Below are 26,399 nucleotides of genomic sequence, written 5' to 3'. Positions count from 1 at the left end.
AATCTGATGGCCCTTTGGTTGACTTTCTAACTTCATCATGGGTCAGTGGGTGTTTCTGTAACATATGGCACTATGCTGAAAGTGGATGTTTACATCTGGCATGCATCGGAAGATTAAGGTAGAGAGGATGAAGTTTTGGGCAAGTATGTGTTTTTTGGATGAAGGATAAAGTGAGAATACTTTTATTTCCTCTTAGATTTGAAACATATCGTTCTAGCAATGCCTTTGAAACTCTGCCAGCTTTGCCAACCATAACATTTATGGCATTTTGGACCTAAACTGAACTAGAAAACTGTTTTTAGTGGCAGAGAAAAAAGTTAGTGCATGAAAATAGCTAGCCCTGTTATTGACTGCATGTGGTCAGTGGTTTGGCTGCATGTAGGTGGCTCTTCCTGTCACTGTTTTCAAGCATAAGCTTTTGTGATGAATATAAAACTCTTTCAAAATGAGTTCTACTGCAGTTCTTTTGCACAGGGGTCTTTTGCTATTCAGTAGTGATTATTTTGCTTTTGCTATTTATTTTCAATTTTGTAGTAAAAAACAAAAACCAAAACAGCTTTTTAAATAAAGCTTATGATTCCTGTTGACATCAAAACCAAGAGGTTTGAAGAATGTTGTCATCTGTGCACAGCAGCTGCTTCTGTCAGTAATATTTTATAATAGGTTGTTGAGTCTCTATTGTAGTTAATGCTGGGATTGTTTGCAGTGAGCAGAAACTCCCTTTTAAATGTGCACACACATTTTGTTTAATTAGGACTTCTATGTAAATACTGAATTATAACTTCCCTTTTCTTCCTTTTCATGTTTTCAGTCTTGACCGTAACATTTATAGCAGTTTTTCCCAAGGTCAGCTTCAGATTTGCTGTTTCTTTTTCCCATTGTGTAGAAGACAGCTTGAAGCTAACCTGGTGTTTTGTTTTCTTTGGGTGTAGTATACAAGGTGCTACCTCGGAGCTCAGGGAATTGTGAATTTTCTAGCTCCTGCTGCAGAGAAAACTTACGGGCACAACAGGTTCTGTTTAGCTTCAACTTCAACAGTTCAATGTTATCCTATTTTTATCTTCAAAAAAAAAAAACCCTGGGTGATGGAGCTGTAAATTGTGCAGATTGCGGATTGTGTAGATTGTCTGGTGTTTTCGCAGAAAATTCTAGCGAATCTTGTTTTAGCAGCTATCAGATGCAAGGAGTGCTTTCATTCAGCCAAGAGCAAAGTACATTTGGTTCTGCAAGATGCTGAGAACTGCAGTAAGAATTGGGGGCACGGAGCACTTCATGAGTTAGTTCCATTGCTGTAAAGCATTCAAAACCAAAGCAAAACTGTTTCGTTTCCCCATGTTTGGGGAAAATAACTTACAGAATTATTCAATTTTTGAGTAACTGCAGAAGAATAAATAATGAAATAACCTCTAAAGTTGCTTAATGTATTTGTCAGTCAGTCCTTGGATAAGGGCATCCTGGTCCCACAGGCCAGACACAAGGGAAATAACTGTTGCACAGGTGAGGTTACTTGTGTGATCATGTCTTGCAGACGTCTAAGAACTTTAGTTGTTAGCTATGTAAAAGAATGATACAATACTATTTAAACCACAAAATGTACTTGTAAAATTCTTTAAAATCTTAAATAAGAAAGTCTCTAGAAACTGTAATTATTGCAGTGCTGGAGGTTGAACTTACTGTAATGTCTCCCTACAATATAGCATAACTTACAGGTTAAGAAATTTATCTTCTAATTGAAACCAGGTCTTTTGAATTGTATTATGAAGACACAGCTGTTGTTCCTAAGCATGCTTGGTGAAAGACTGTCACTAAGCAGGAAGTGCTGTGCATATATTTGTAAGTCTCACTGCAAGAGAATCTTAAGTAAGGTGGATATAAGCATTGCATTCTCAAATGTTGGTTTTTAAGAAAAAGATATTGCATTTGCATGAGTTTGGGGTCATGCAAAACACCCTCAATAACAGCAAGCTATGTAATGTGTTTTGGGTTGTTTTTTCCTGCTTCTGATTTAGGACTGGGAAAGTGCTTGATAATTTTGACAGCAGTAATTGTCACAGTTCAGGAATGCTCTACTTGAGACATCTCATATTTAGACATACTGCCTAACTGATAACTGCTCTTCACCAAAAAGCTGTGAAATATGAAGATGATTGAGATTATTAGTATCAGTTCTCAACACAGATTGATAGAATGGTATCTTAAGAACAGCACAGCTAGCTGATGACCTGTGTTTTTTATTTATGTGGTATATTTTGGGGGGGTCTTGTTTGTGCAAATTAATGATTCTCGATGCCTCCTGTTTGGATTGTAGAGGTTGGAGACCTAAGGGAGCTGCAAACACTGGACATCTCAACCAATCGCTTGATAACCTTACCTGAAAGGCTGCACATGTGCCTTTCGCTGCAGTACTTGACTGCAGACCGAAACCACCTGTGGTATGTTCCCCGCCATCTGTGCCAACTGCCGAGCCTCAATGAGCTCTCCATGGCTGGAAACCGCCTGGCGTTTTTGCCTCTTGGTGAGTCACCAGCATCCCTGGGCTGGGGTGGGTCAGAGGAGACATGGCAAAACAAACTTCCCGTCTCGGTGGTCTCCGCAAACTCCGTTTATGGAGTTATCACAATGATCATACTGTTGGAAAACACGTTATTAAACAAAAAGAAATGCAGGTTAAGGTTTCACGTCTGTTTTAAAGCAATAGGTCAGCTATCAAATTTGCTTTATTTTTAGCTAACTGAGGGGAAAAAAGTTTAAATGATGCTGTGTTTAAATATAGTACTATGTAATCTGAGTTCCACCACTTTGGGTAATGATCTGTTTCTGTTTGCTGGATCTGATTATTTAAATAAGATTCTTCAGCTCGGGTTTAAAACCTAGCGTGGAATTTTTCATCATTAGGAATGTCAGTACTGCATAATCTAGCAAAGGTTCAGTTTGTGCTCTGTATAGGCATCCTTCAAAACCTCCACGGTAGTAGCCCAGGAAAGAATTTATCAGCCTTTTTCTCAGCCCTTTCAAAGTTTGCAAGTGTCAAAGCAGGTCTTCAAGTGTAGGAGGTGCAGTTGGTGAGTGGTGGTTTGTTGTGAGAAGTCAGTTGTGTTGTCAGTAAGTGTGGACTGTATATTCTGTTTGTGAAAAGCAAGTCCACTTCCCTGTGTTTGTGACTTTGTAGCCCTGCCACCAGCTAATCTCTGCTGAAATACAGACAGCTATGAAGATCTGTCATGTCATTTGCATAGCCATTAATAGTTTTCCTAGAATACAATCTGAGTTTGGTGTTAATTAGGTACAGATGAACACATTGAAAAGAAGCTGAAAATTGAGGCGGTTAGAAACAAGATAATGTCTAAATGAATTACACTGTATAAGTTCATTTTTTCAGTACTAGAAATTCAGTCTTTCAAGAAGTTTATGATCTTTCTGATTTTCTTAGCATCGTCATTTATATTCCTGGAAAGTAAGTGCAAATAATGTCTCCAGACATAGTGTTTCAGTTATGTCCCAACAGATGTCATTATATAAATGAGAAAATGAGTTCCAGGATGCATCATCCAGATTCCCCAGTACTCAATAAGCCAAGCAAAGTAACTTCTTCTATTTTGGCAAATACTTCTAACTCCATTTCATCAGACAGGAAGTTGAATCTTCTTCTTTTTGCAAAAATAAGATGCTGTTCTGTAAGATGAGATATGAAATATTAAAGGGCAAAAGTTTTTGGTACTTTTGTGCTAGTAGCTTATCTGTGAGGGAGCGATGACCTGGATGAGGTATAGATCTGCTGAAGTGTTTTAAGTTCAAAAGGAGGAAATAAATCTCTAATATAATGACACACCTTCTTTTTTCTTTATTTTTAGACTTAAATTCAAAACATTCAAAAGGAACTTTTAAAATAACGGGAAACATCAAAGACTGTCAATTGACCTTGTTCAGTAGTTCTTAATAGTGACTCACTGGCGAACATTTGGAGATAATTTGCTATCTGTGGATATGAAACTGAATCATAAATCCTAGAGTTCAGAGGAAAAGCAGCACAGTATAAATGTAAATGTTTAATCCTTTCTCTGAAGAATCAGAAGGCTTCAGAGTGGTCAAGATGTGATGAAATTAAGTAGAAGAGGGACTTAGATTGAATCTTTTTGCTTTTTAATGTACTATCTCCTGATCTATGGGGAAATATTTTTCTTGGAATATTCCTGAAGTGAAGGCATAATTGTAGCATTATTTCTGCTAGCTGCACGTGTTGGCTAATGCTTTTTTGTGTGTGTGTTCTTACATCCAACTTCACTTTACTGGTTAATGAATGAGTAAAAACATTAAATAACAGAGAAAAATACTGTAGAAATATCTACAAGTGATATTCCAGCAAAAATTGTCAATTTTTTTCAATTAGGGAGTTGGAAAGCTGACATTTTATTCATTTCCTGACAGAATGGGGTTTTCCCCCCTTTTTTGATTAGACACGTCAATGTTAGAAGAAATACGTTTGGAACTTACTGCTTAATGCATTTTAAAGTGTGATTTACTTTATTTATTTCACATGGTGGTTGACATCTACTATGCCAAGGAATCCATTCTTCCTTACGCTTAGCATTCCTTGTAGCTGCCAGTACAGCCTCTTTTTAAGCGTAATGGAAATCTGCATTTTCCTCTGCTAGTTTGACAGGTGTAGGATTTATTCCTGCAGTAGCACAGTACTTTCACAGCACTGCTGTGTAGGTACTGTGTAGTTTTTTGTCCTGTATGTTCTTACAAAGTACATAATTAGTGGGCACGTGCTATTAAGAAAAAGAAGTGTAACACTGTTAATCCATTTTACAAAATACAGTAAAAATACCTGGTCCCACTCTCTGGCTTTCAGAACTGGTACATAAACAAGCAGGTTGGTAAACTAGTGAAATAGTAATCTTTTTCTGCAGAATATACTTAATTCTTGGATATGCCAGTACTTTGTTTTTAAAAAATACTGGTTTAAAGCTATTGAATATTCCAGTTTATATTCAGAGAAACAAGACTGAATAGGTGTGAGACTTTGGGCCTTCTTAATCAATTTATTTAACAAGAAACCCAAATTGCATGTGTAAGTTGAACTGGAAACTGCATCCTGGACAGTGCTGTTATTGCCAGGCTAGCTTTCATGCTGCACTAATTAATGGTGTTTGGAACTCTGTTCATGAATGGCAGATAGAACTACTGCTCATTTTATATCACTCTACCTACAATATAAATTATCCTGTGGCAGAAATTTAACTTAGATTTTACCGTTAGCAGATGCTCCAATGCCTCAAAACAAATTCCACTGCAAGCAGGAATTTGAATCTGATGACACTGCAGAAATAAAAATGATTTATGTAATAAAGTACAAATATAATTAAAATAGGCCATAAATTCGCAAGTGTACTGGCAGTACAGGGGATGTTATGACAGCAAATATTCAGTGTTATATCACTTTACTAAGGGTTTATGTGCACTTTTTGTTTAGAAAACGGGTCTAGTAATTATCAGTGCACAGTAAACAAAGGTCTTATTCTACCCTCAGTATATGCTGCTTTGTGTCCTTGCCCTCACAGTATGGTTAAAAGAGCATCAGTGCAGACACACAAGAGCTTTTGTTCCATCTTCAGCCATGTGGAATGCATATGCCAGGGCCCTGAGGTTAAAAAAAAAAAAAAAGAAAAAGAAGGGGGAAAAAAAGGGGGAAAAAAATAGAATTGGGGTTTGTTCAGGACTTATGGCATTTGGTCATTTCTGGGAGAAAGGGCTTTGATCTGGGAGCTTGGAAGGAGGAAAGTGGAAATGTTTTAGACACAGTACAGGGCTTGCAAAAGCCACATGAAAACCTTCTTTGTAGCTGTAGCCTTGCATAGATGGACAGTGTCCTTATTTCATGGAGTTCTTCAGAAGCCCGTTTTCTAGAGAACTTTTAACAATATTTGTTGACTGATACAAGACATAAAAATTAATGTGGATGGGACACAAAGAGCTTTTTAAAGTGGCGATTTATTTAAATTTAAACTTTAGGGGTAATTTTTGAAACTGGAAAAAAAATCTCTTTTGGGGACTAGAAGATGCTCGGTTATTTAATGCAAAGAAACTATATCAAAGGAACATTTATAGTTACAGGCTATTTGGCTTGGGGAATTGAATTTTTCCTACTGAGATATTTTGTCTAACATCCAAAAATTTGCTTTAATTACCTAGGAAATGCAGTCAACTCAGAACTTCGATTCTAAACATAGCATAAGATAAAGACAGAGGGAAGAGATGAGATACAGCCTAACTCCCCCCCCTCCATGCATATGAAAAGAACAGCTTTAGGGCTTTTTTTGACTTGCCTGATTTTCAGCCCATTTGCATACATCTGTGTAGAAATGAGCAAGATGAGCCTCTTTTAAAAATTTTCTTCCATTCTCTAAGTTAATAAGTTAAACAGTAGCACATTCAAGCTGCCCCAGCAACCCATAGTTTTCTGCTCTTCTGGGTATAATTGGCTTCTGCAACATGAGGCGATATTCTCGAAGCATGAGGTGTGCCATGCACGTGCTATCTGCTTTACACTTTATTGGCTGATTCTTTCCCAGCCTTACAGTATTTGATGGTGTTACAGTGCTTTAGTATCGCAATATTTTTATTCACTGTTAAGATAACAATGTTTTTGTTTCATCTAAAAATACCCCAGAACTTTACTAAACTATTTTAAGCCCTGCAATCCTGCACCAAAATAAATCATCTTTTTGAGGTGTTAGCTCATACCGATGCACAGCAGCATCTCCCAGCAGTGCCCATCAGTCAGCAGAGATATTTGTACTTGCTTCTTGGGGTGGGACAGTTGATGGATGCAGGAGATGGCTCTTCGAACCAGAATGTCTTTGGTACAGGGTCAAAGAAGTGTCTGATGGTTGAACATGTCCTCTGATGTCCAGTGACTCCGTTGTTTGAACAGCGCCTAGTTCATGGTCCCTGAAGCCTCCACAGACTGTGGCAGAGCCTGTATTAAAAGAAAATGAAAACCAAAACCCTCAGCTTTTCTATGTTAACATTTTTATTTCAGAAAAGGAATCTATTCATTTTCTGTTGGTAGTCATCACTTGTTCTTTATATCCAAGATTTGATAATTGACACCCTCTGAAGCTTCTCCTCAGCTTGAGCTTTTAAGGTTTCTGGTGCTTACAGCTGCCATTCAAGTAGGTGACAGCTGAAGACATTCAGTATATTTTAAGATGACCAGAAGTTTGGGGTGGGGATCATTCAAAAATATCATCATCTGCACTTAGCAGTGTCCAGAGCTCTCATGTACAATAAAATGATTCAATAATAAAGAAGGGACTGTATCGCCTATTGTCATAGTAGGGAGATCGTTATTCCAAATAGAATTTCTGAATAGAAATATCATGGAAATTGTTTTAATTTTTTATTTTGTTCTTGGCCATGATTACAAAAGGGACAAAAGCTCTGCTGATTTCTCTGGTTATCCTTATCTTTATGCCAACCAAGGTAACCGACATTTGATAAAGATGGGAAATCAGAATTAGTCGATGTTAGTGTCGTCTTGCAATGTGGCTGATTCAGCCAAATGCTTGTTTATCTTGCTTAGTATCTATAAGACACTCATGAAAGTTTAAGTCGAAAGGCATACAGACTTCTTGATGATTTAATTTTTTTGTAATGCAGTTGGTCTGGGTTGCAGCGATCCCCTCCCAGGCAGAGAGGCTTTCAGACATTGTTCCCTTGGTTTGTGCTTTGTATTAAACGTACATGTCTTTTCCTAACCCAGTATCTCAAATGGCATAGCAGCTACAGACAAAAAGGGCTGCCCGGATGATCCTACATGTCAGCTTTCTTGCCAGCTCAAAACTCTTTTAGAATATTATTTTTAGTTCAGTTTGATTTGGCTTTTTAAATGTCTCACATTGGCATGCTTTTTTTTTGATAGCAGACAGCTTTACACTGACTAGATCTTCCTGATAAGCAAAAATCTTGTTTCCGAGAATTCTTCCTAGAAGTCTAAATTTTCCCTTTTAATTTTGCTCCATTTTCCCCTTTGATTTTCTAAACCGAGTAAAATTATTCCAAGCCTATATGCTCCTATCTGACGGTACGTTAATAGATTTCTAGTCCATGAAAGTATTGCTTAAACATGCTGTACTTGCTTCTTTTGATTGCCAGCCATGAGTATGTTAACAGAAATAATGCAAGAAGCACACCTTCAGATGTATTGATTATTTACTTGTAGACACAACTTCTGTTGTATAATATCCTGCCTTCGATGCTTGCATATTTTCCTGCGTTCTGTAACTTACCGCATCACACAAAGTTGTTTCTGAATGATTACTGGTTGTATTTGGTTATGGCTAATGTAATCAAACAAGTTTCTCTTCTTGGAGAGAAGAAAGAGTGGGACAGACCACATTCTTGTTTATGTCTTTACCACTTTACCAAAGATAGCGAAGCTGTGATTTCAGTGACATGGGGCCGGTTAATGAAAGCAGGTTTGACCTTATGAACTTGGAAGTATGCACTGTGGATTTGGAATCAATTGTCCCTTTCCTGCTTCAAACTGACTTTGGGGTTTGTCAGTGTTAAAATTAAATTATTTATAATGCGATTTTCAGAGCTACTGAAAAGGGGGTTTGTTTTGTTTTAGTAATTTCAAAGGCTTTTTTTCTAAGCAGCTTTTGAGCTTATGCATAATAAAACCACTGGCTGAAACTTTACAACTGAGAAGTACTAATTTATGTTTGCTTACATTGGGTCTGATTAGCTTATTTATAATTAAAGAGAATTGCTTTGCTTTTTTTGCTTTTGTCACTATGTCATCCCTTTTCCCCCTGACTTTTCTTGTTTTCTAAACCCAGATTTAGGTCGTTCTCGGGAGCTGCAATATGTTTATGTGGATAACAACATTCATCTGAAAGGCCTCCCATCTTACCTCTATAATAAAGTCATTGGTTGCAGTGGGTAGGTATGAATTAATTCAGCTGCCCTGAATACCTGTTCCTTGTAAAATTTCTCATAATTATCTTCCTGTATGATACAACTGATTATTTTATATGTGTGTGCAATTGATTCAGGACTGATGTTAATTTGAGGGGATTACTGCAGCTCCCAGTTCTGTTTAATTTTCGTAATAAATCTATGTTAATTGCTGACTTTCAATAGTTTAGTATTAGGTTGGAACAGACATTGCAGTTATTCTGAAGGAATTTGTAATGATAATGTAAGGCCTAAAGCTGCATCCCGGCTGCATTTAAAGGTTGGCCAAAAATGCAGGGTTCGCAGAATTTCCAGAACTAAAGAATGAACAAAGTATTTTTTAATGTGTTGCAGCAAATAAGAAGTTTTTTAGGAGAGACGGATTGACAGGTATATTTTTACATGTGGATTTTAAAAATATCCTGGGCTGTCTCATGTTTGTGGTTAGGATGTGAGGGAAAAGAAGTGGTCTGTCTAGGACACTAGCTGCATTCTTTCTGCACTGACACTAGCATAAATTAGGATCAGCACCACCAGTTTACTGGTGTAAAACTGATCAGAAGAGGATTTGTCCCCATTACCATCTAATTATAAATTTCTGGTGTGCTCACTCTTAGCAAATCTTGCATTAAATATAAATTCCATCTCTGCAGCCTGCACTCTACTGCAATATGTGAGATGCTGAGTCTTGGCATTTTAAGGTTTTTCTAATATTCCCTGTCAGCTGGATGGGTGATATTTAAATACTTGCCGTTGGATTATAATTCTGCTGCGCTGTCTGCAGTCTCGAGCTTCCACTAACTTTGTTTTTCAGGAAAAATAATTCCTAGCCTCTGTTCTTTCAGAACTGATTATAAATTGACAGACAGACATTAAATTGACCCTGAAGGTAATAGAACTGTGTAGATTGTGACCAAAAAGACGAGTGACAATGACAGTCGGACCAACAAGTTTGATCCAACTGTCCTGCGTATATCAGGTGATTGTAAATAAGCATGCCTTTATTTTTTTTTGATGGTCAAAGTCCTTATTTCTTACTCAATTTTATCTTTGCACTAACCTTTTGTGAAGATAGTACCAGTTCTTTTTGCTGTGATTACATGTACAGTCCCAGTGAGGGTATAGCTGCTAGTATCTCTGAAGGAGAGTATTTAAATCTAGTATAGAAGAGACCAAAAAAGTTGGAAGTGTTGCAATTAAATTAAATCTTGTAATGCTTCTGTGGAATAAATAACATGATAATTTTTTTCCTTAATATTAAAGAATAAAAAGATATTATTTTTGATAAGCAAAACAGTATTTGTGTACCAAACAGATATTGGTCTTTGTTGTGAAACCATCCTGAAACATCTTAGGTTATTTTTAAAGAAAATTTCCAGCATAGGGAGAGCACTTATATATTACTAAGAAACCAAAGGTTTTATTTGATAATGTGCTGAGTGATGTTAAAATTATGTAATAATAGTCATGTGAGGAATTCCTGTGTTCTTTCCAAGAAAGCATTAGTAACCAATGTAAGGTTTTCATGGGTCAGGAGAGAGTTGAAGACCCAGGCTTTCATGCTCTGTCTGGTCATCCACTGGAGAATTAAATCTGACATGCTGCTGTTAGTAACATAAATCTAGATTTCTGAAAATAGAATATAAATTGCATTGTGCAAGTAATGAATCTCTGTCTGGGAATCCTGCAGTCAGACTGACTGAAAAAGTCTTTTATGTAAGAGGTGATGATCTCAGCACTCAAAATATATTTTGATCTTATTTTCTGCAGATTGGATTTCATAGTCTCCAGCTAAGGTATCTGTCAGTATTGGTGAAGGCAGCCAATGGGTGGTCACAGGTTTTTTTTTCCTCAGTTATTTATTCACCAGGCTTCTTCTGCAGCCTCATTTTTTTCCCAGCTAGTTAGACCATCCTCTGTTCCACTTTTTCACCTCCACGGATTTTTGTGGGTTTTTCTTTTAATTCTTTTTTTTTGCACCCACTATTATTCAAAGGTTGAGATTCATTCTCTAATCCACCCTGATTTAAGGGTGTATATCTCTGAGAGTATTCCTCTTGATGGTCTGTTTTGTTTGGGGTTTTCTTGGTGGTGTTGTCCAGCATTAATGGCCTCTTTATGACCCTTTACATAAAGTAGACCAAATAGCCCAGCTCTGAGCTGCAGAAACTGTAGTGAGTGTATGGCTGCATCTTCTAGCTAGGTTGGTAAGGGGTTAATCAGCTTGAAAATACAACATGATAGATTTATGTGTTGTGATAACTAACTCATTGGTGTGGTTTGCTGGGGAATGGATTATTGGAATACTGAACCTCTGAATTCCCAAATATATTTTAACCCCAGTAATGGTTTGTGGAAAAATATTAAATATTTAACAAGAGACTTCCTGATTTGCTGTTTGATGCTTCTCTTTTTTGCTTGTTTCTCTGGGCTGTTTTTCCTTTAATCAGAAGAGATGAGATTCTTTGTTATGGAAGAAGTACTATGAGATTTCTTTCACATCTGATAAGGTCGAGTGTAGTTACCTCAGTTTTAGGCCCAATATCTGGGAAGGCTGACAAATCTGTGTTTGTGTTCCATTTGTTAGGACTGGCCCTAACAAGTTGCTCTTGGCTTCAAATTTAAGTTGTCATAAACAATTCCGACTCCCCTGTTGACTTCCCCAACCTCTTAGTAGAATTTTCCTATGTGTGTCTCCTTGGCATGATAGCTTGCAACAGAAATCATGTAAAGAGTTGTTATTTTTATTACAAGCAAAGTTTCTCTCCTTGGATCCAAATAACCTTCCTTTTCCTGATATGATTTGGGAAGGACAAGGCTGTAGACTCCCTAGGGTATCTTCTCACTACAGCTTAGGCTGTTCTTTTTACTTTTCTTTGATACCCTACACCCTCCAAGGGAACTCTGTGGATGGGGAAAGGTATACTACAAAATCACCCAGTGGCACTTAAATGATATTTTTTGGTGATTGTAATTTTCCTCATGTATTATAGTTGAGAAATCCATTACCATTCTCAACTGGTTGATCCAAGCCACAGGAAACCAACTGTTAGATAGGAAACTGCCCCCCTGTGTAAAAGATTTAGTAATAACAGCCTTCAGAGGCCAAAAGAGATGAGTACGTTGGCAAAGTAAGGGACACGTAATGCACTTAGTTCACTTTCTTGGGACTGTGTTCTCATTTCTCCAGCTTTTGAATGTTATTTGATAAGTAAAGGCCTCCCATGACTAGCATGTAACAAAAGGTGGGAATCTCTAGCAAATGTGTGTCAACGTAAAATAGTTTGGGTTGGAAGGGGTCTTCAAAGGTCCAACCCCAACATGTATTGCACTGTGCAAGGAATCCTTGAAGGGTGCTGCACTGAAGAACAGTATCAGGCACACTTTGGGTTGGTCATCTGGGTTTCCCCATAAAATTACTTTTATTATTTTTTTCTAACCACTTTCTAAATGTCTTGTGTCCTTCTAGTTGTGGTTCTCCAATTCAAGTTTCAGAGGTGAAACTGCTCTCTTTTTCATCAGGCCAGTTAACTGTGTTCCTGCCAGCAGAGGTGAAATCTATAGGGACAGAAACAGATCATGTGCTGCCTTTGCAAGAACTGGCCATGAGGACCCTCTATAACATCTACTACAGGTTTTTAAAAGGTATGAAATGTCTGCATTCTTCAGATTACAGAAGGGGTGGAAGTGTGTTTCTGGCAGTGATAGGAACATTTCAAATAGCTCCTCAAAGACCTGGGCAAGGATGAATATTTTAAAAGATTTATTTAATCAAATTATCTTTAAAATGCTGTATTAGCAGAAAAATGTCCAATGTCAAAAAACAAAGATCCAAAGACTATTGCTAAGGTTAAGTGGTGCTTACAAATGGTTTCTTTATTGAGGACTCTATAAAGAAGGACGCTTTTTGCAGGAGGAATTCTTTAATGGAAATAGGAGATGAGAAATACAGTTCCCGAGGCAAGATTAGATGCATCAGCCAACAATGCAACTTCTTGCCAGGCAGCACACTCCTAAACTGGCAGAGTTGTTGTACATAAGACAAAAGAAATGCTAGCAGCCCTTGGCCATTTCAGTACATACAGTGTGACAGCTGAGCTGTTTTAGTTCTGCCCCAATTCAGGCTCTTTGCTGTAAAGTGGCCCTTGGCTCATCTGGTTGTGCATCAAGCAGTCACATGAGTTAGCAGTATCTGTTGATAACCTGCAGATTCATATTTTGTCAGATTTAGATATATTGTGACTCTTCCCTATTCTCAACATCTTGGGAATTTGTCAGCTCTAGAGGTGAAAGGAGAAAGCAGAAGGGTAGAGAGTTACAGTGGAAAGATTAGAGGGTTTATTATAAGGGGTCACTTGTACCATGGCCACTGGAGTAAATCATAACTGCCAAACTACTGCTTTGCCAGGAAAAGTGGTCAAGGAGGTCTGCAGCAAAAATGCTGTAGGGAAGAAGCTTCATGTTGAGGGGTGGGATAACCCCACAAGCCTCTGTTCATAGGAAACTGCACTGCTTTGTGGAGAATGTATTTACTGACATTGAGAACATTAACTGACCAGTTTGCAGTTGTCTATTTTGTATATTTCTGCATATAGATGGCAGAGGGGAGGTTTTCAGTTATTTAAGATCAGGATATCAGCTGCACCAAAATTACACAGTGACGAATGCTGTTTCATTATGATTGCAAAATTCCAGTCTTTGAAAAGGAGTTTGGGAACATCAGCTACAAGATCTTTCAAATCATCAGTAACTACTTTTCTCAGCCAGTTGTGACTTGCACAATAATTTCTAGAATATGACTGTGTGAAAGTGGTTCCTGAAGATGCTGGTGAAGTTTGGTTTGAGAACAGCAAGATAGCATTGCAAAATCAGTGTAAGAAATGGTTTGTAGATGGTTTATACAAGGCTGTGAGGATTTTATCTAGTTGTAGCCAAGCTGCAGAACCTGAAAAAGATGCTGAAATATATGTTTATTTTAACTGTCTTGCCTACTTCTAGTTTGTAGTCTTTTAATATGTTTATATATACATATACACACATATATATCTTATTCTGAATTACCTTATTACAGACTATGTGCATTACCACTGGTGACACCCAAATTTTAGTGGGGCAAGAGTCATGCATAGTCCAGAGAGGTGTAAGATAAGGGTACGTTGGGGAAGCGGGTGGCACATGATGAAAGTAGCAGATTTGCTCTATCACTGCCTAAAATTTGCAGTTTCAAGGGTGCTGTTAAATACCTGGTGGCTGCCAGGTATGACAGCAGTGACTGGACTACTTTGCCTCTGTCTTTGTTTGACTGCAGAATGTGACCTTTTCTTTCTGACGCAAATGTGCTACTCATCACGCTTGTCATCTCAGTCAAGGCTCTTGTGGTACATTGTGTATGGGGTTAAACCTTGCAGTGTTTGAAAGCTGAAACTAGTGTGATATCACAAAACTGATTTATCAGGTACTGCATCTTGTCTTGATTACTCAGCACCTGAACTCATTCACCTGTCTTGGCTGTCTCGGTTTCTAGATGGAGATTAGCATGTTGCTTTTAATTTATAAAACACTATGTGGCTTGGGCCAAGCCTGAGAAAATAATTGCTCTTTCTCCTGAAATGACCCTGGAGTCCCTTTTGGTGAAAATGATGGCATCTTGTGAACAGTGGGGGCACACTTAAAAGATGATGAATGTATTGATCTTTTTAGAGTGGTCCCTTTGGTTGTGAGAATTATGCTGGGCTGGATTGTATTTCAAGTCATTCTAAATACTTCAGATCCATTTTGCCCATGGAGGAGTTTGGGCTTTTTAGTGAGCTCAGATATCCTGCAGGATTGGTTGCTGAAATATTTTAGTAAAATAGCACTGATATCCTTTTCAGAACCTTGTATTGTTATTAATTACTAAATACCTGTCTAGCTGATCTTCACGTCTAAAAATGCTTTATGATATATTACTGGGATTTATTATTTGCTTGAGCTATAATATTTTCACCAGTTAATCTTATGCCCACATATGCTAAACTTACACAATTAACTTTAACTTCTTGAAATTAATCATTGAAAGCACCACGTGCTTCACCCTAATTCTTGTAATTTGTATTACCTTGCTGTTCTTCTGACAAAGCCTTAAGTATGTGAGACAGCTGATTTTCTGAATTGTTCATGGATCATGCTTGTTGTGTTTGACTTTATCATGCAATTGTTTTGTTACTAGCCTTTTTTATTTCTTTTCTTCTCTAGATTTGAACTTTCTGACTCCCATCTCACTACCTAAAAGCCTCTTGGAATTGCTGCACTGTCCCCTGGGACACTGCCATCGCTGCAGCCAGCCTATGTTTACCATTGTCTACCCAAAGCTCTTTCCCTTGAGGGAAACTCCAATGGCAGGATTGCATCAAGGGTAATTATACAGGAAATTACACTTGGGTTTCATTTAGGAAGAAGAGCACCTTATGGAACAAAGCATATTCTTAAGGATTTCTGTTTTTTAACTTAGAATCATTTCAGATCTAAGGCCCCTGTCCTATGGTTGTAAAAGTTGACAAATCTTTTATTTACAAGACAACCAAAATACTGTTGTTGGACTGTTTAACAAGTGCTACCACATGCGCCTGTTTCAGACTGCTGTATGCTAGCAAAGGGTTTTGGTATGATGGGATTGACTTGCTTGTGGTAGTGCAGCACATGCATGGCACTTCTGTGCCATGGGAAGGACACACTACCGAACACCAGTACTTCCCCTGATGGTCTCAACCCTGACTTCAGGAGAATGCCAACACGGAATAAAAGTGCTGCAGGGTTAAAGATGAAAACAAGCTCTAAAGCCAGAGCTAAATTAAAATGTTATGCTGTAAAATACTGTTGTTTTTCTTTCCATGCTAATTGCCTGGAGATAAGCTGTGGAAGCATTCTTCATTGTAAAATACAGTTAGTAACAACACATCTTTTTAAACATATTTCGGTTTTTGTGGTTGTAGCAGTTGTGAATGTGTCTGCTGGATTCGCAAGCCAAGTAGACAAGCCTACACAGACTTCTTGAGCTGCTGGACAGTGCAGTCCTAGAAGGGACTCAAAACAGGCATATAGTTCAGGAAATATTGCCCTCATGTAGAGAAAGATTTAAGATAGCTTTAAGGTGAGCACTGATGATAAAGGTTTTCTTAAAGTCACTTGGAGTTAAACGAGCAAATATGATATTCAAGTTCTTTTTAGAGAATTCAAGTCAAGCCATTAGTTCCAAAGCATATGCCATAAAAGTCAGGAGCAGAAAAGAAAGATGCTTTAAAAAGGAATTACTTGGTATATATAATGCACAAGAATGCCATTTAGTTCTTGTCCTGTTGAAATCAATTGTCTTGATAGTTATCGTCCATAAAACCAAGAAACTGCTTTTCAGTAGGAAGATCTTTAAGAAGAAAGAAGAGACTAATTGGTGATTCAGGTACCTCTTTTACACAGCTGTATCATAGGTTATTTTGCTGTGAGTTTGTGGCATAAGAGATATCTGATTTGTAAGCAATTCAACTTCATGAAATGAAAACAACTTAGGTATGGACCGCAGCCACAAGGCTGCTTAAATACTAATTTGGAAAAGTCATCTTTCTTAGATCCAGTTGTTGAGATTGCACACTTCAACTTGCCATTCTGTTACACTTCAGTCATATGTTAAAACTCAGTGGATTTCATGTTGAGTAAAATAAACTGCTTCTGCATTCCAGTCTTAATATTCAGAGTGGCATAAGATGTTACAATCATGCTATAAAGAATTCCTTTCAAGCAGTGGACAGTATAATTTTCTAAGAAAGTAATGGAAAACTACTTGCTGGTCACTAAATCTTTATATTATCTGAAATAATCCAACAATAGGAGAGTTTGGACTAGAGAACTACTTTCTAATTAATTGCTGAGCATTGTTCATTGTAGAACTTCCAGTTCCAAGATGACAGACTATCAGTAGACACCTTTAGGAATCGTTAAAGTTATGACTCACAAAAATATACTTTAGGGCTATGTTGGAAGAACATTTTATTAACATTCTAAAATATATTAATTGAAAATACGTATTTCTGCATGGCTTTAACTGCTTTAAAAAATGGGTTATCATTTCTTCCCTGAGACTAGAATGTACTGTGTTCTGCAAAATGCCTTAATGAATACAGTCTTAAGTAGCTGACATTTGATGCAAATCCACAGAAAATGAGATCTAAACAGAGTAGCCTGTTGTCCTTCTCTCTCTAGCTCGTGCACTTGACATGGTAAGATGATGTGGAATTGTAGAGGTGTGATAGCTGGTTTAGAAAGACATGAAGGACCGTTTCTGTTCTAAAGAGCTTACAGTGACCATGAAAACACACAGAGTAGGGATCCTGAATGTTTGAACAGCACTGATTAGCACATGCCACGTCCATGCCAGTAACTTCTGTCTGGATTTCCATATCACATTCTATATCCTCTTATAGGAAAGGGTAGTTAAGTGTTGAACTGGATTTATGTATCTGAAAAAGCACAGATGACAAGAGCACTGGGTAAAGTGTGATTTCTGGGTTAGTGAAAAACAGATCTTAACATTTTTAAAGCAGATATCTAGGTCCCTGCCAGGATGGGGGCAAGAGGAGGGTCACAGTGAGGGTAAGATCTGGCTTCCATGTTGCCACCCCTGCTGTAGTACTGGCACAGTATGGCAGCTCTGCCTGTCAGTTGTCCTTTCTGTAAATGTAGGCCCAGTTTGTTCACTTGGCTGAACCAAAGGAGGACACTGGACTTCAGTTATTTCATGCCTACAAGCAGTAATTTAAGAAACACGGGCAAAGCTGCAGCAAAGAATGACCCAGCTATTTTCCTTTTAGCTGTTAAACTTACTGGCTATAACACTCAGCCGCACCCTCCACAGAAAGAAAAACCACATGCTGCTGCTTTAAACTGAATACATTAGAAACCAGGGAGGTTTTTGAGAACCCCTGCAGTGTTTCCCTGCTTTTGTATCAGGCACTCGTAGAGCAAATGAACCTTCTTTTTCTGAAGTGTTGAGATCAGCTAATCCTGTATTTTACAAACCAGCATATTGTCTGCTGTGGAATGGGGCCAGGAGCTTTAATCTTTACTGACAACTGTTTCCCCCCCCCTTCTCTTTTTTTTTCCTAGGAGGACAACTGTTAGTTTTGTGGCATACTGCTGCTCCACCCAGTGTCTGCAGACTTTTGACCTACTGAGTTGATAAACATTTCAAACTACTCAGGAGTGCTGCCAGTTTAAAGCTGCATTAAACGGCGTATCCCATCGGTACTGGAATACTGTGTGCGCGTGCCAAAGCAGCAGAAGTGCCCGGTTGGGAACACTAAGAGGCACTTAAATCCTGCCCTGTCAAATTGGGAAGAACTACAGGAACTTTTCGGAAGTGTAAATACCAAGCTTTTAAAAGTATTAACTTCTCTCTCCTCCAGGACAACATACAAACCAAACAAATTCACAAGCTCTGACTTAAGGATTTCCAGTATTTTTCAAATGTGGCTGTCTTCAGGTTGACCCATTGCATCACTTGAGGCATTTTCATTTCTCTAAGAAGGGGCAAAAAAAAAAGTCCAGTTATGCTGAACAAGTTCTCACTCACCCCGCTCCCCCCAATCCTCATCACCCCTACAGGTGGTTTCAGGTGTATGGATCTAAGCCTGTGGAAGCCTTTGATGAATCCCAGCAACTTTCCCATAGAATTTAGCTTTATTTTTTCCCTCTCATCTTAATAGTCTCCTCAGCAGAGTTATCCCAGTTGTATACCCAGTCTTTGACAGTTAATTGTGGTATTTAAATCCACATATTAAAAGCAGATCTTTCTTTTTGGTTATTGTTAGAAGCCAAACTGATTTAATCAGAGTAACCAGGATATGTCTGGAGACTAAAAATCCTGTTTCAGTAATGAAGGCTACTACTGATGCCTACACTAAAGTGGTCTTGCTCCAGCATGTTTGAGGGTGTGTTTTCTTTATTTTCATGACTTTTATTTTAAAAAACACTTCCCCTTTTGCTTCTTTGCAAGAAGATGACTTTATCAATTTCACTTGGATAAAGCACCTAAGACTATGATAGTATTTATCTATATTTATTATATTTTTACAGTTGAGGACTGTAGATCTGCAAAGAGTTGGTCTTCGTCTTTTTCTAGATTCAGCATTTGATTTGTGGAAGAGTGTCAGTGGAGTGTGTGCCTTGGAGAAGGCTGGAAGTCTGGAAGGGTATGTGTATCTCCGTGTGTAGGTATACATGCGTACAGAGATAGCTTCACAGATGGGCTGTAACTTTGTTTTCATGCATTAATGGCAGATTTACTGCAGATTTCCACACGCTATCATATTTGTGGAAATCCTTTTTTGTTAGATCTTACTCATTTTAAATAAAGGACAAAGGATGGAAAACAGGCCCAAAATGCCTGTATGACTTAGAAGTTTAATTTTACACTGAAACAGTTCATACAAAATTAGTCCCTCTCGACTTCTTCTGAAACACATAATTTTTTTAATATAATGTGTTCTCTTTTTTTACTTTCTATTTCTTACGTATAAACTACTTGTTGATTTAACACAGTGTGCAGTAGGTAGTTGCGAGCTGAAATAGATATGAATGAAACTGTTATGAAAATGGCAAGATAAAGAGACTTATTTGGTAGTATATTAGCATATGTTGTGGTGAGGTGTGCATACTTTGAAGGGAGGAGGCATTAAAATGTTTTCCTTTTGCCAAAGAAGCATTTGTTCCCGCTGCAGGCTTCCTGGCATCTCTTCAATAAATAGAGTATCTTAAGAGCTTAAAAAGAGTACCAAAAAGGCAGTTTTGAGGGTGGAATTTTTAGGTTGTGCATGTTACTTGTAAAAGGTCTGCTGGTTTTATTGGGTTGATTTTAGAGAGTTGAATTAGCGTTAAGAAATGTAGAACTTAATCCTTCAGGAATGCAAGTATCATCTACTGTTTAAGAATTGTGAAACTTTCTAAAATAAATCCCATTTATTAAATCTGCTTTGCAGTAGGGGAAAGAGCCATGTCCAAGCAGACTTTGTACTATTGGATTTCTGACTCTGTCATTTCACTGATATGTTTCAATGTTGGTATCCCCAACAGCCCTCTCCACCCCACAGGCTTTACCGCTGAAGCAGCAAAATGAATCTTCAGCTTTTTGTCTTTCCTTCAGTACTACCCAGCCAAGATGTAAATGGCCCATGTACAATTATACCTGTATCAGAAATGTGCAAGTGTAGGACCGAATCCATTTTTTTAAATGGATGGCAAGAGAACTAAGGTAATGATAAAAATACTTATTTTTTTGATACCATACTCCAATCAGGAATCTTCAGTATTATTTTTACCATGGCTTCCTCTGTCCTTGAAGGACATGCTTTATTGGAAGTTGATTTGTCCTCCTCTTATAGCAACTTAGAGGCTTTAAAGTACAGTTTATTTCTGAATTCAATCTGTAAGTATTATTTTGGAGTTAAATCTTTTAATCACCCAAAAGGCACCGGCATTTGTTTTATTAGGAGTCACATAGTAAGAGTGGACCTTGATCATTATTATTTATTTTTAATTTTCTTTTTTCTTCCCATAATCTAATTACTTTTGAGTTCGTATCAGTCTATTATTGTCTACAAGTGGAGTTCAGAAGAAATTTAGTCTGTTCTATAAGGAGGATGAATCTTAACACTTTAATAGATGGTATTTCAAGACTGGAATGTCCAATGAATAAATGACTTAAACACACAATTGAAGCTGAAATGTCATACCCTATTTTTATAAAACAAGGAAGAGGAAAGCCACTATATAGACTGGAAATGCAGCTTAAATTCATGTTTCTCTGATGGGTTTTTTTTATACAGACAGTGTGTGTATTCATCTGTATCTTTGGGTGATATTGTTCTAGATTAATATAACTCCATTCTCACTTGTCCAAATTCTTCTGAAGTTGTTCTGCTGTAAGAGTATTTCATAACCAGCTAAGATGAGAGCCAGCTATGCAAGCTGCAGAGGGGAGAGGGAGCTTCTTGCTGATTGAACTGTGCATCACTTGTTTTTCAATACAAGGTGTCACAGTACTTGGACTTTGCTTTAATTCATTTATTTCTAGGTAGTTTTTTATTACTTGCTCTTGTTTGTCAGATTAGTTCACACTGAGCTAAGTTTTTCCTTGTACTGCAAAAATACCTGGTTTCAGCAGTTGAAAAAAATGACCTTTTCTACAGCATTTTTTGTCATAAAAGCAGATCTTAACTCTTTGCTTAGTGTGGGAGCAGAAGGAGTTTCTGAGGGTTTTTTCTAGGTGTTAGAAAGGTGCAGGAGAGAAACGAGAGAAAATAAGTCTTTTAACCCGTTGACATTGCAGTGGAGTTTTTCTGATTAACTCCTAATGTGATTAGGGAGCACAGGCATCATTTTTGTTCATGTTGTGATAACAGGCACCATATTAATAAAATTGGGATAACTTTTTGTTCTGCCACAAAGGAAGGGGAGGAATCTTTGCCTTTGTTTAAAAATACTACTTGAGTGGTTTTACTGTGGACACTGTTAGATTTGGAACACTGTGCTTGGGAACCTTCCTGTTACTCCCCCGGAGAATCAGAAATCCAAATGTCCTTTCCTGTGAGAAGAACAAGGTCTAATATCAAGAAGTCTGTATTTTTCTGTTTTGGTCTGATGCTTCTCTTGGGCTTTCATTGAAGTTCATTACAAACCTTCTATTTACTTCGTTGCGGTGAGGTTAAGATCTTACACTGAGCAGAGCAGAGCCGATTATTGCCAAGTTGGCTTCAATTCTTATATATCGAATTCTGCTGAATCCCTTTTCTGGCATGAAGGGAGGATGAGACTGTTCTAACACCCGTGTGGTAGCAGCGTGTCAGGTTTTACTGACATTACAGCCAAGCTGAAGACTGGAGAGTGACAAACCTTTCACTAGAGAGGATGACTTTCTTTTGAAGGCCGCTGTGGCCATATCAGAGTACCCCTGATATAACAGAAGGACTTTTGCCTTGATGTCAGTGGAGGTTGGATCAAGTTTTAATTGATAAGAGAGAAGAATGTTTTACAATCTTTGTATTTCTTGCAAAAACTGGGAAAATGACACTGAGGTCCATGCCTGCTGCTAGGCAGCCTCTCTATCTGCAGTTGAACTTACATGGTTCTAAGACATAACTATCTTTGCCTCTTACCTCCCTCTTAATGCTACTCATGGTGTTGCAAAATGTTATAGGTAACTTGTGATGGAAGAGGCTGAGTAAATTGAATCTAGAGTTTTTATTACTTTTTTGTATTACAGACCTATTTTGTAAGAGACCAAAGGTCTGGTGGAAAGAAATGGCAAGGTTCATGTGAAGTCTTCATTGCTTTTGCTTTTATGTGCCCTTCTTTGGATTAAAACTTGAACTTGGATTGCAACTGAGTTTGTTCTATGTCTGTTGAAAGCATATGTGTATTGCTTTTTTGCTCTGTATTAACCAAATGTCACTTAGTGTGAAGGTGAGCTTGCTAGATGTTTTATTTAAAGTTAGTGGTGCAATTTATTGTATGTGCTTGTTAATAAACTATATTTTTGGATAGAATTACAGTCCATTACAGTTAACTAGATTCTTGCTCCTGGGGCTATTAAGCTATGTTAGGATGTAAATTACATATTAGTTCATTTGCATAGTAATTAGTCTCTTGTCCCAAGGCTGAAGGAAGTGGGGTGAAGACACTTCTTAAATCCCTACCAAGGCCAAAACACCACTTCAGTTCACTTAATCCCTTTGTCTCGGACAAGGTAGTTCATCAGATCTTGCATAATAGGAACAAAACCCATATGGAAACATTACTTCAGACCCTTCTATGGATTGATCAAAAGAAAAATAACTTCCAGTAGGGCTGTATGAAGTGCCACCCTGATAGTCCATGTGGCTGTCATTCATGTATAATTTACTAAGCAGCATTCAGCAGCTTTTTTCCCCCCTCATCTAACAAATATCATAGGAACAAGGTTGCCAAAAATAAGTAGAAATTAAGCATCTGTTTTTCCAGTTACTTCACTCCTTGCTGTGCAGCATTTTGCTTCAGTCAAAGCTGCTACTCTGTATCAGTTCTGATGAGTTCTTGCAGTTAGATGCTGTCTGAATTATTGTATATGTAGCATACCCGTTCTTAAATGAGACCTAGGTTGGTCAAGGTGACTCTGAACATCAGTTATAATTGATGCCTCGAAGGGTTTAGATACCACTCAGACTTGCCTGCTGCTTGCTTGCTAGGAAGTTTACCATGTCTTGCCTTTATAGTATTTTACAAATGACAGTACAAATTTTCCTACCCTTGCAATGTAGGTAACCTCTGTTTGTGAGGCAGCAGGAGGAGGATGTGCAAGTCCCTTAGTAAGTGAGATGGAGAGGGGAGAACAACCCTTAACCTAGAACTTTTACCAACCGCTGCTGTGTCCCTTGTGAATTAGAAAGAAAGAAATGGGAGAGCTTAACATCCTTTTCCTTTGCAATTAAAAGTACTTGGCATAAATGCAAGCTAAGTGGAAACTTCAGTGGCTGAATAATGCTATTGTATGCAGGAAATGAGAGGAGCTGAGATCTCGCTTGGAAAGGCACTGGATGTTTTGTGACTTCCAAGCCAAGATTTAGGGCTGTTCTATGTGGTGACATTTTGGAAACTTGAGAGCAGAATTGAACCACTGCATCTGTGTCCCCCAGCTTCGATGATCACTTAATATTACAGTCGAGCCCTCTATTCTGCACCGAAGAATCCTACTGCTATTCCCTGTAGCTGGCTCAAGAGCCTGGGAGTGGCCATTTATAACTATCAGATTTCTCTCTCCTACTTCAGCAAGAAAGAGAGCAAGAGTTGACCAAATGCTTTCTTTATGTTCTGACATTTTAAACAATAAACCCCTCATAGCATGTTTTTTCAGCACCCATTATGCCCTTCAGACATATCCCACTCCCAGGCAAAAGACCTTGACGCATCTGTGAGAGATCTTGAGTCTCAAGACTGAAGGCAGTTCTATTGGAGGTGCTGGAGTGATTTGACTTTCTGATGATGCCTTCCAAGTGGCAATCAAGGGCTAATTTCTCAGGTGCCCTGATGTTCTTTTGTGTGTTCATGAGGAATGTAAATATTGACTGGCTCTTTCTGTGAAGAAAGCTGCCAGTCATGGGTGCCTGTTCTGTTGCTATATATGACTACACCCACAGTACGAGGACCAGTGCCTTGGAGATGTTCTGCTGTCGTTTTCTGTGAACCTCATGAAGTTACAAGGTTGGAATTTTTTTCTTCAGATCAATTGAGAAAGCTTTCTTGTAATGAAAAATGCACTACTGACTTTGTTTATTGACTGGTGCTATGGATGTTCTCAAAGTGCACTATTCTAACTGCAAATCAAGCTGTTCTAGTAGGAAAGCAAGAAATGCATTGTTAAATCCCATTTTGGTGCAGGTAAGGCCCGCTGGAACGTTTTGTTTAAGAATGGGAAACAGCATGGGCACATAATTCATGATCAAATGGAGATACGGTCTGAAGATGCTTGATGACATTGTCTAGATCTAAGGAAAAAATATGTTTAAAAAGATAACCAATGTTCCTTCTACAGCTAAGTATCAGGTAATGGTGGTATCAAATATGCCCCATTGTGCTTTTGTTGATCCACCTTTCGGCTCCTGTAATTCTGCATTTGTGGCTATTGCATCAATCTTACTAGGCTGCCTTTATACTTTAGAGTTCTAACCATTGATTTTTTTATTGTTAAAGCAATTAGGAGAGTCAAGCTGAATATTCTTGGGTCAGTTTGTGATAACTCTGATTGTTTCTCTGGCACTGAAAAAACAGTCTGAGCATGGGCTTGAATTTGGCTGCCTTTGCTCTTGCCTTGTCTCTGTTGGCTCTCTAATTTCATCTTGTAAAAAGCCAAATCAATGTAGATGATACATAAAGAGAAGAATTACCAAGAAAAAACAACTTTTAACTTTCTTCAGACAGCGTAGCTTGGGCCAGGGCTGGCAAGGTTTCCTATATGAATTCTAGGTAAGTGTTCCTCTTTAAAGTAGGATTAAAACCAGTGAGTTGTCCCGGCAGTACAGAACCCCGTGTCCGAAAGTAGCAGGATTAATGGTTCTGTATATTCACACCTTACTGTTCTGTATCTTTATTTCTAGAAAAGATGTGTAACTGCTACAATAGGGAGTTAGTTTGTATCTTACATCTTTGTAGAATTAAGATTGATTTTATACTCCTACTGATCCACTCTTTACTCTCACAGTGTAATACTTATTTTGTTTCTCTTCCTGTATAGTTGGAAGTAACAGCCCTTCTTTCCTCTCTGTCCTCACTCCTGACTAGAAAACGATGCTCCATTCTCCAGTCAGTACACAAACTCTTGCTGTGGTCCCATTTTCACTGATGTTAAGGCAGTGTGTTACCTGCACAGTGAGTACCAGAGGTTGGTTCTTCATCAGGCAAAAGCACCTAATCACATTTCTCTAAAATTATCTAGATCACAAAGATGCTTTCTGTTCTGGCTGCAGATGAATAGAGGATATCTAACTTAAATTAATGGATTCATTTATATTAAATCAGTACTGCATATCAGGTTTTTAGATCTAGCAGTATCTAATCCTGGCTCTGAAGCCTCCTTTATGAAACTTGGGGGCTTGAATTTCTCCAGTTGCACTATCTAAATGGTAGCCAAGCTAATGTCTGATTGCCATAGGGATACTTGGGGAGAAGGTTTGAATTGAAAACCTCTATTTAATTATCCTCTTTTTCCCTCCTCCCTCAAGGAAGCTCAAGTGATGCAGGAACTGATGCCTACTAGCTAGAAACTTCTTTCCAGGTCAGTGCAGAGCCAGTTCCCTCCCTGCCATGTCGGTGGCACACGGTCTGACACCCCTGCCCACCTCACTGCTCTCTGGCCCCAACCTGCAAAGATGAAAAGTATTGATTCCAGTCCATCTCATTGAAGTATTACCATGAGGTGTTCACAGACGTGCTGGGACTAGCCTTTAACTTAGAGGAACATTTATCCAGGAGGATCTCGTGTGTTATGTAGCAAGAAGCTGCAAGAGGGAGAACAAATTTACTGTTTTCATTTAACAGTCAGTAGCCTGAGACCTTACTGTGGCTTCAGCAATTCTTGATGAATTTCATATGTGGATGCTCCTATTCCAGAATAAAAGCGCCTTGTTACGAAAGAATTTAAGTCCTCTAATTTCATTTGGGAATAAGTACATCCACACACCTGCTATTTAAATCAGAGATAACTATTTCTTTATGAATTTCCACTTTGTTCTGCATCTGATCTCGTGGGTAGCTAAATCCTTGTACTGATTTAACAAGACCTGATTTATTGTCTAAAATTCTTTTGGGGGAAGTACCTGGTTTGAAAATAAAACCTCTGCTTGCAAGGAGAAAATTGGGGCTGGAAATATAAAAAT

General features: G+C 38.1%; 1 protein-coding gene across 2 annotated transcripts in view; it reads left to right on the top strand.

Moving 5' to 3' along the window:
• Nucleotides 1-22,538, top strand: part of LRRC28 (leucine rich repeat containing 28) — a 53,564-nt gene extending 31,026 nt beyond the window's left edge. For both annotated transcript variants that reach the window (XM_030497358.1, XM_030497359.1), the window contains 5 exons: nucleotides 2,309-2,515; nucleotides 8,850-8,952; nucleotides 12,437-12,612; nucleotides 15,202-15,361; nucleotides 18,103-22,538. In XM_030497358.1, the coding sequence (XP_030353218.1) occupies nucleotides 2,309-2,515; nucleotides 8,850-8,952; nucleotides 12,437-12,612; nucleotides 15,202-15,361; nucleotides 18,103-18,175 (719 nt within the window). In that variant the 3' untranslated portion in view covers nucleotides 18,176-22,538. The remainder of the gene's footprint in view (nucleotides 1-2,308; nucleotides 2,516-8,849; nucleotides 8,953-12,436; nucleotides 12,613-15,201; nucleotides 15,362-18,102) is intronic.
• The last annotated feature ends 3,861 nt before the right edge of the window (nucleotides 22,539-26,399 follow it).

This window comes from Strigops habroptila, chromosome 9 (genome assembly GCF_004027225.2).
Source record: "Strigops habroptila isolate Jane chromosome 9, bStrHab1.2.pri, whole genome shotgun sequence".
Classification (NCBI taxonomy): Eukaryota; Metazoa; Chordata; class Aves; order Psittaciformes; family Psittacidae; genus Strigops; species Strigops habroptila.
The sequence above is the reverse complement of the archived record's forward strand: the minus strand, read 5'-3'. Positions and strand labels throughout refer to the sequence as shown.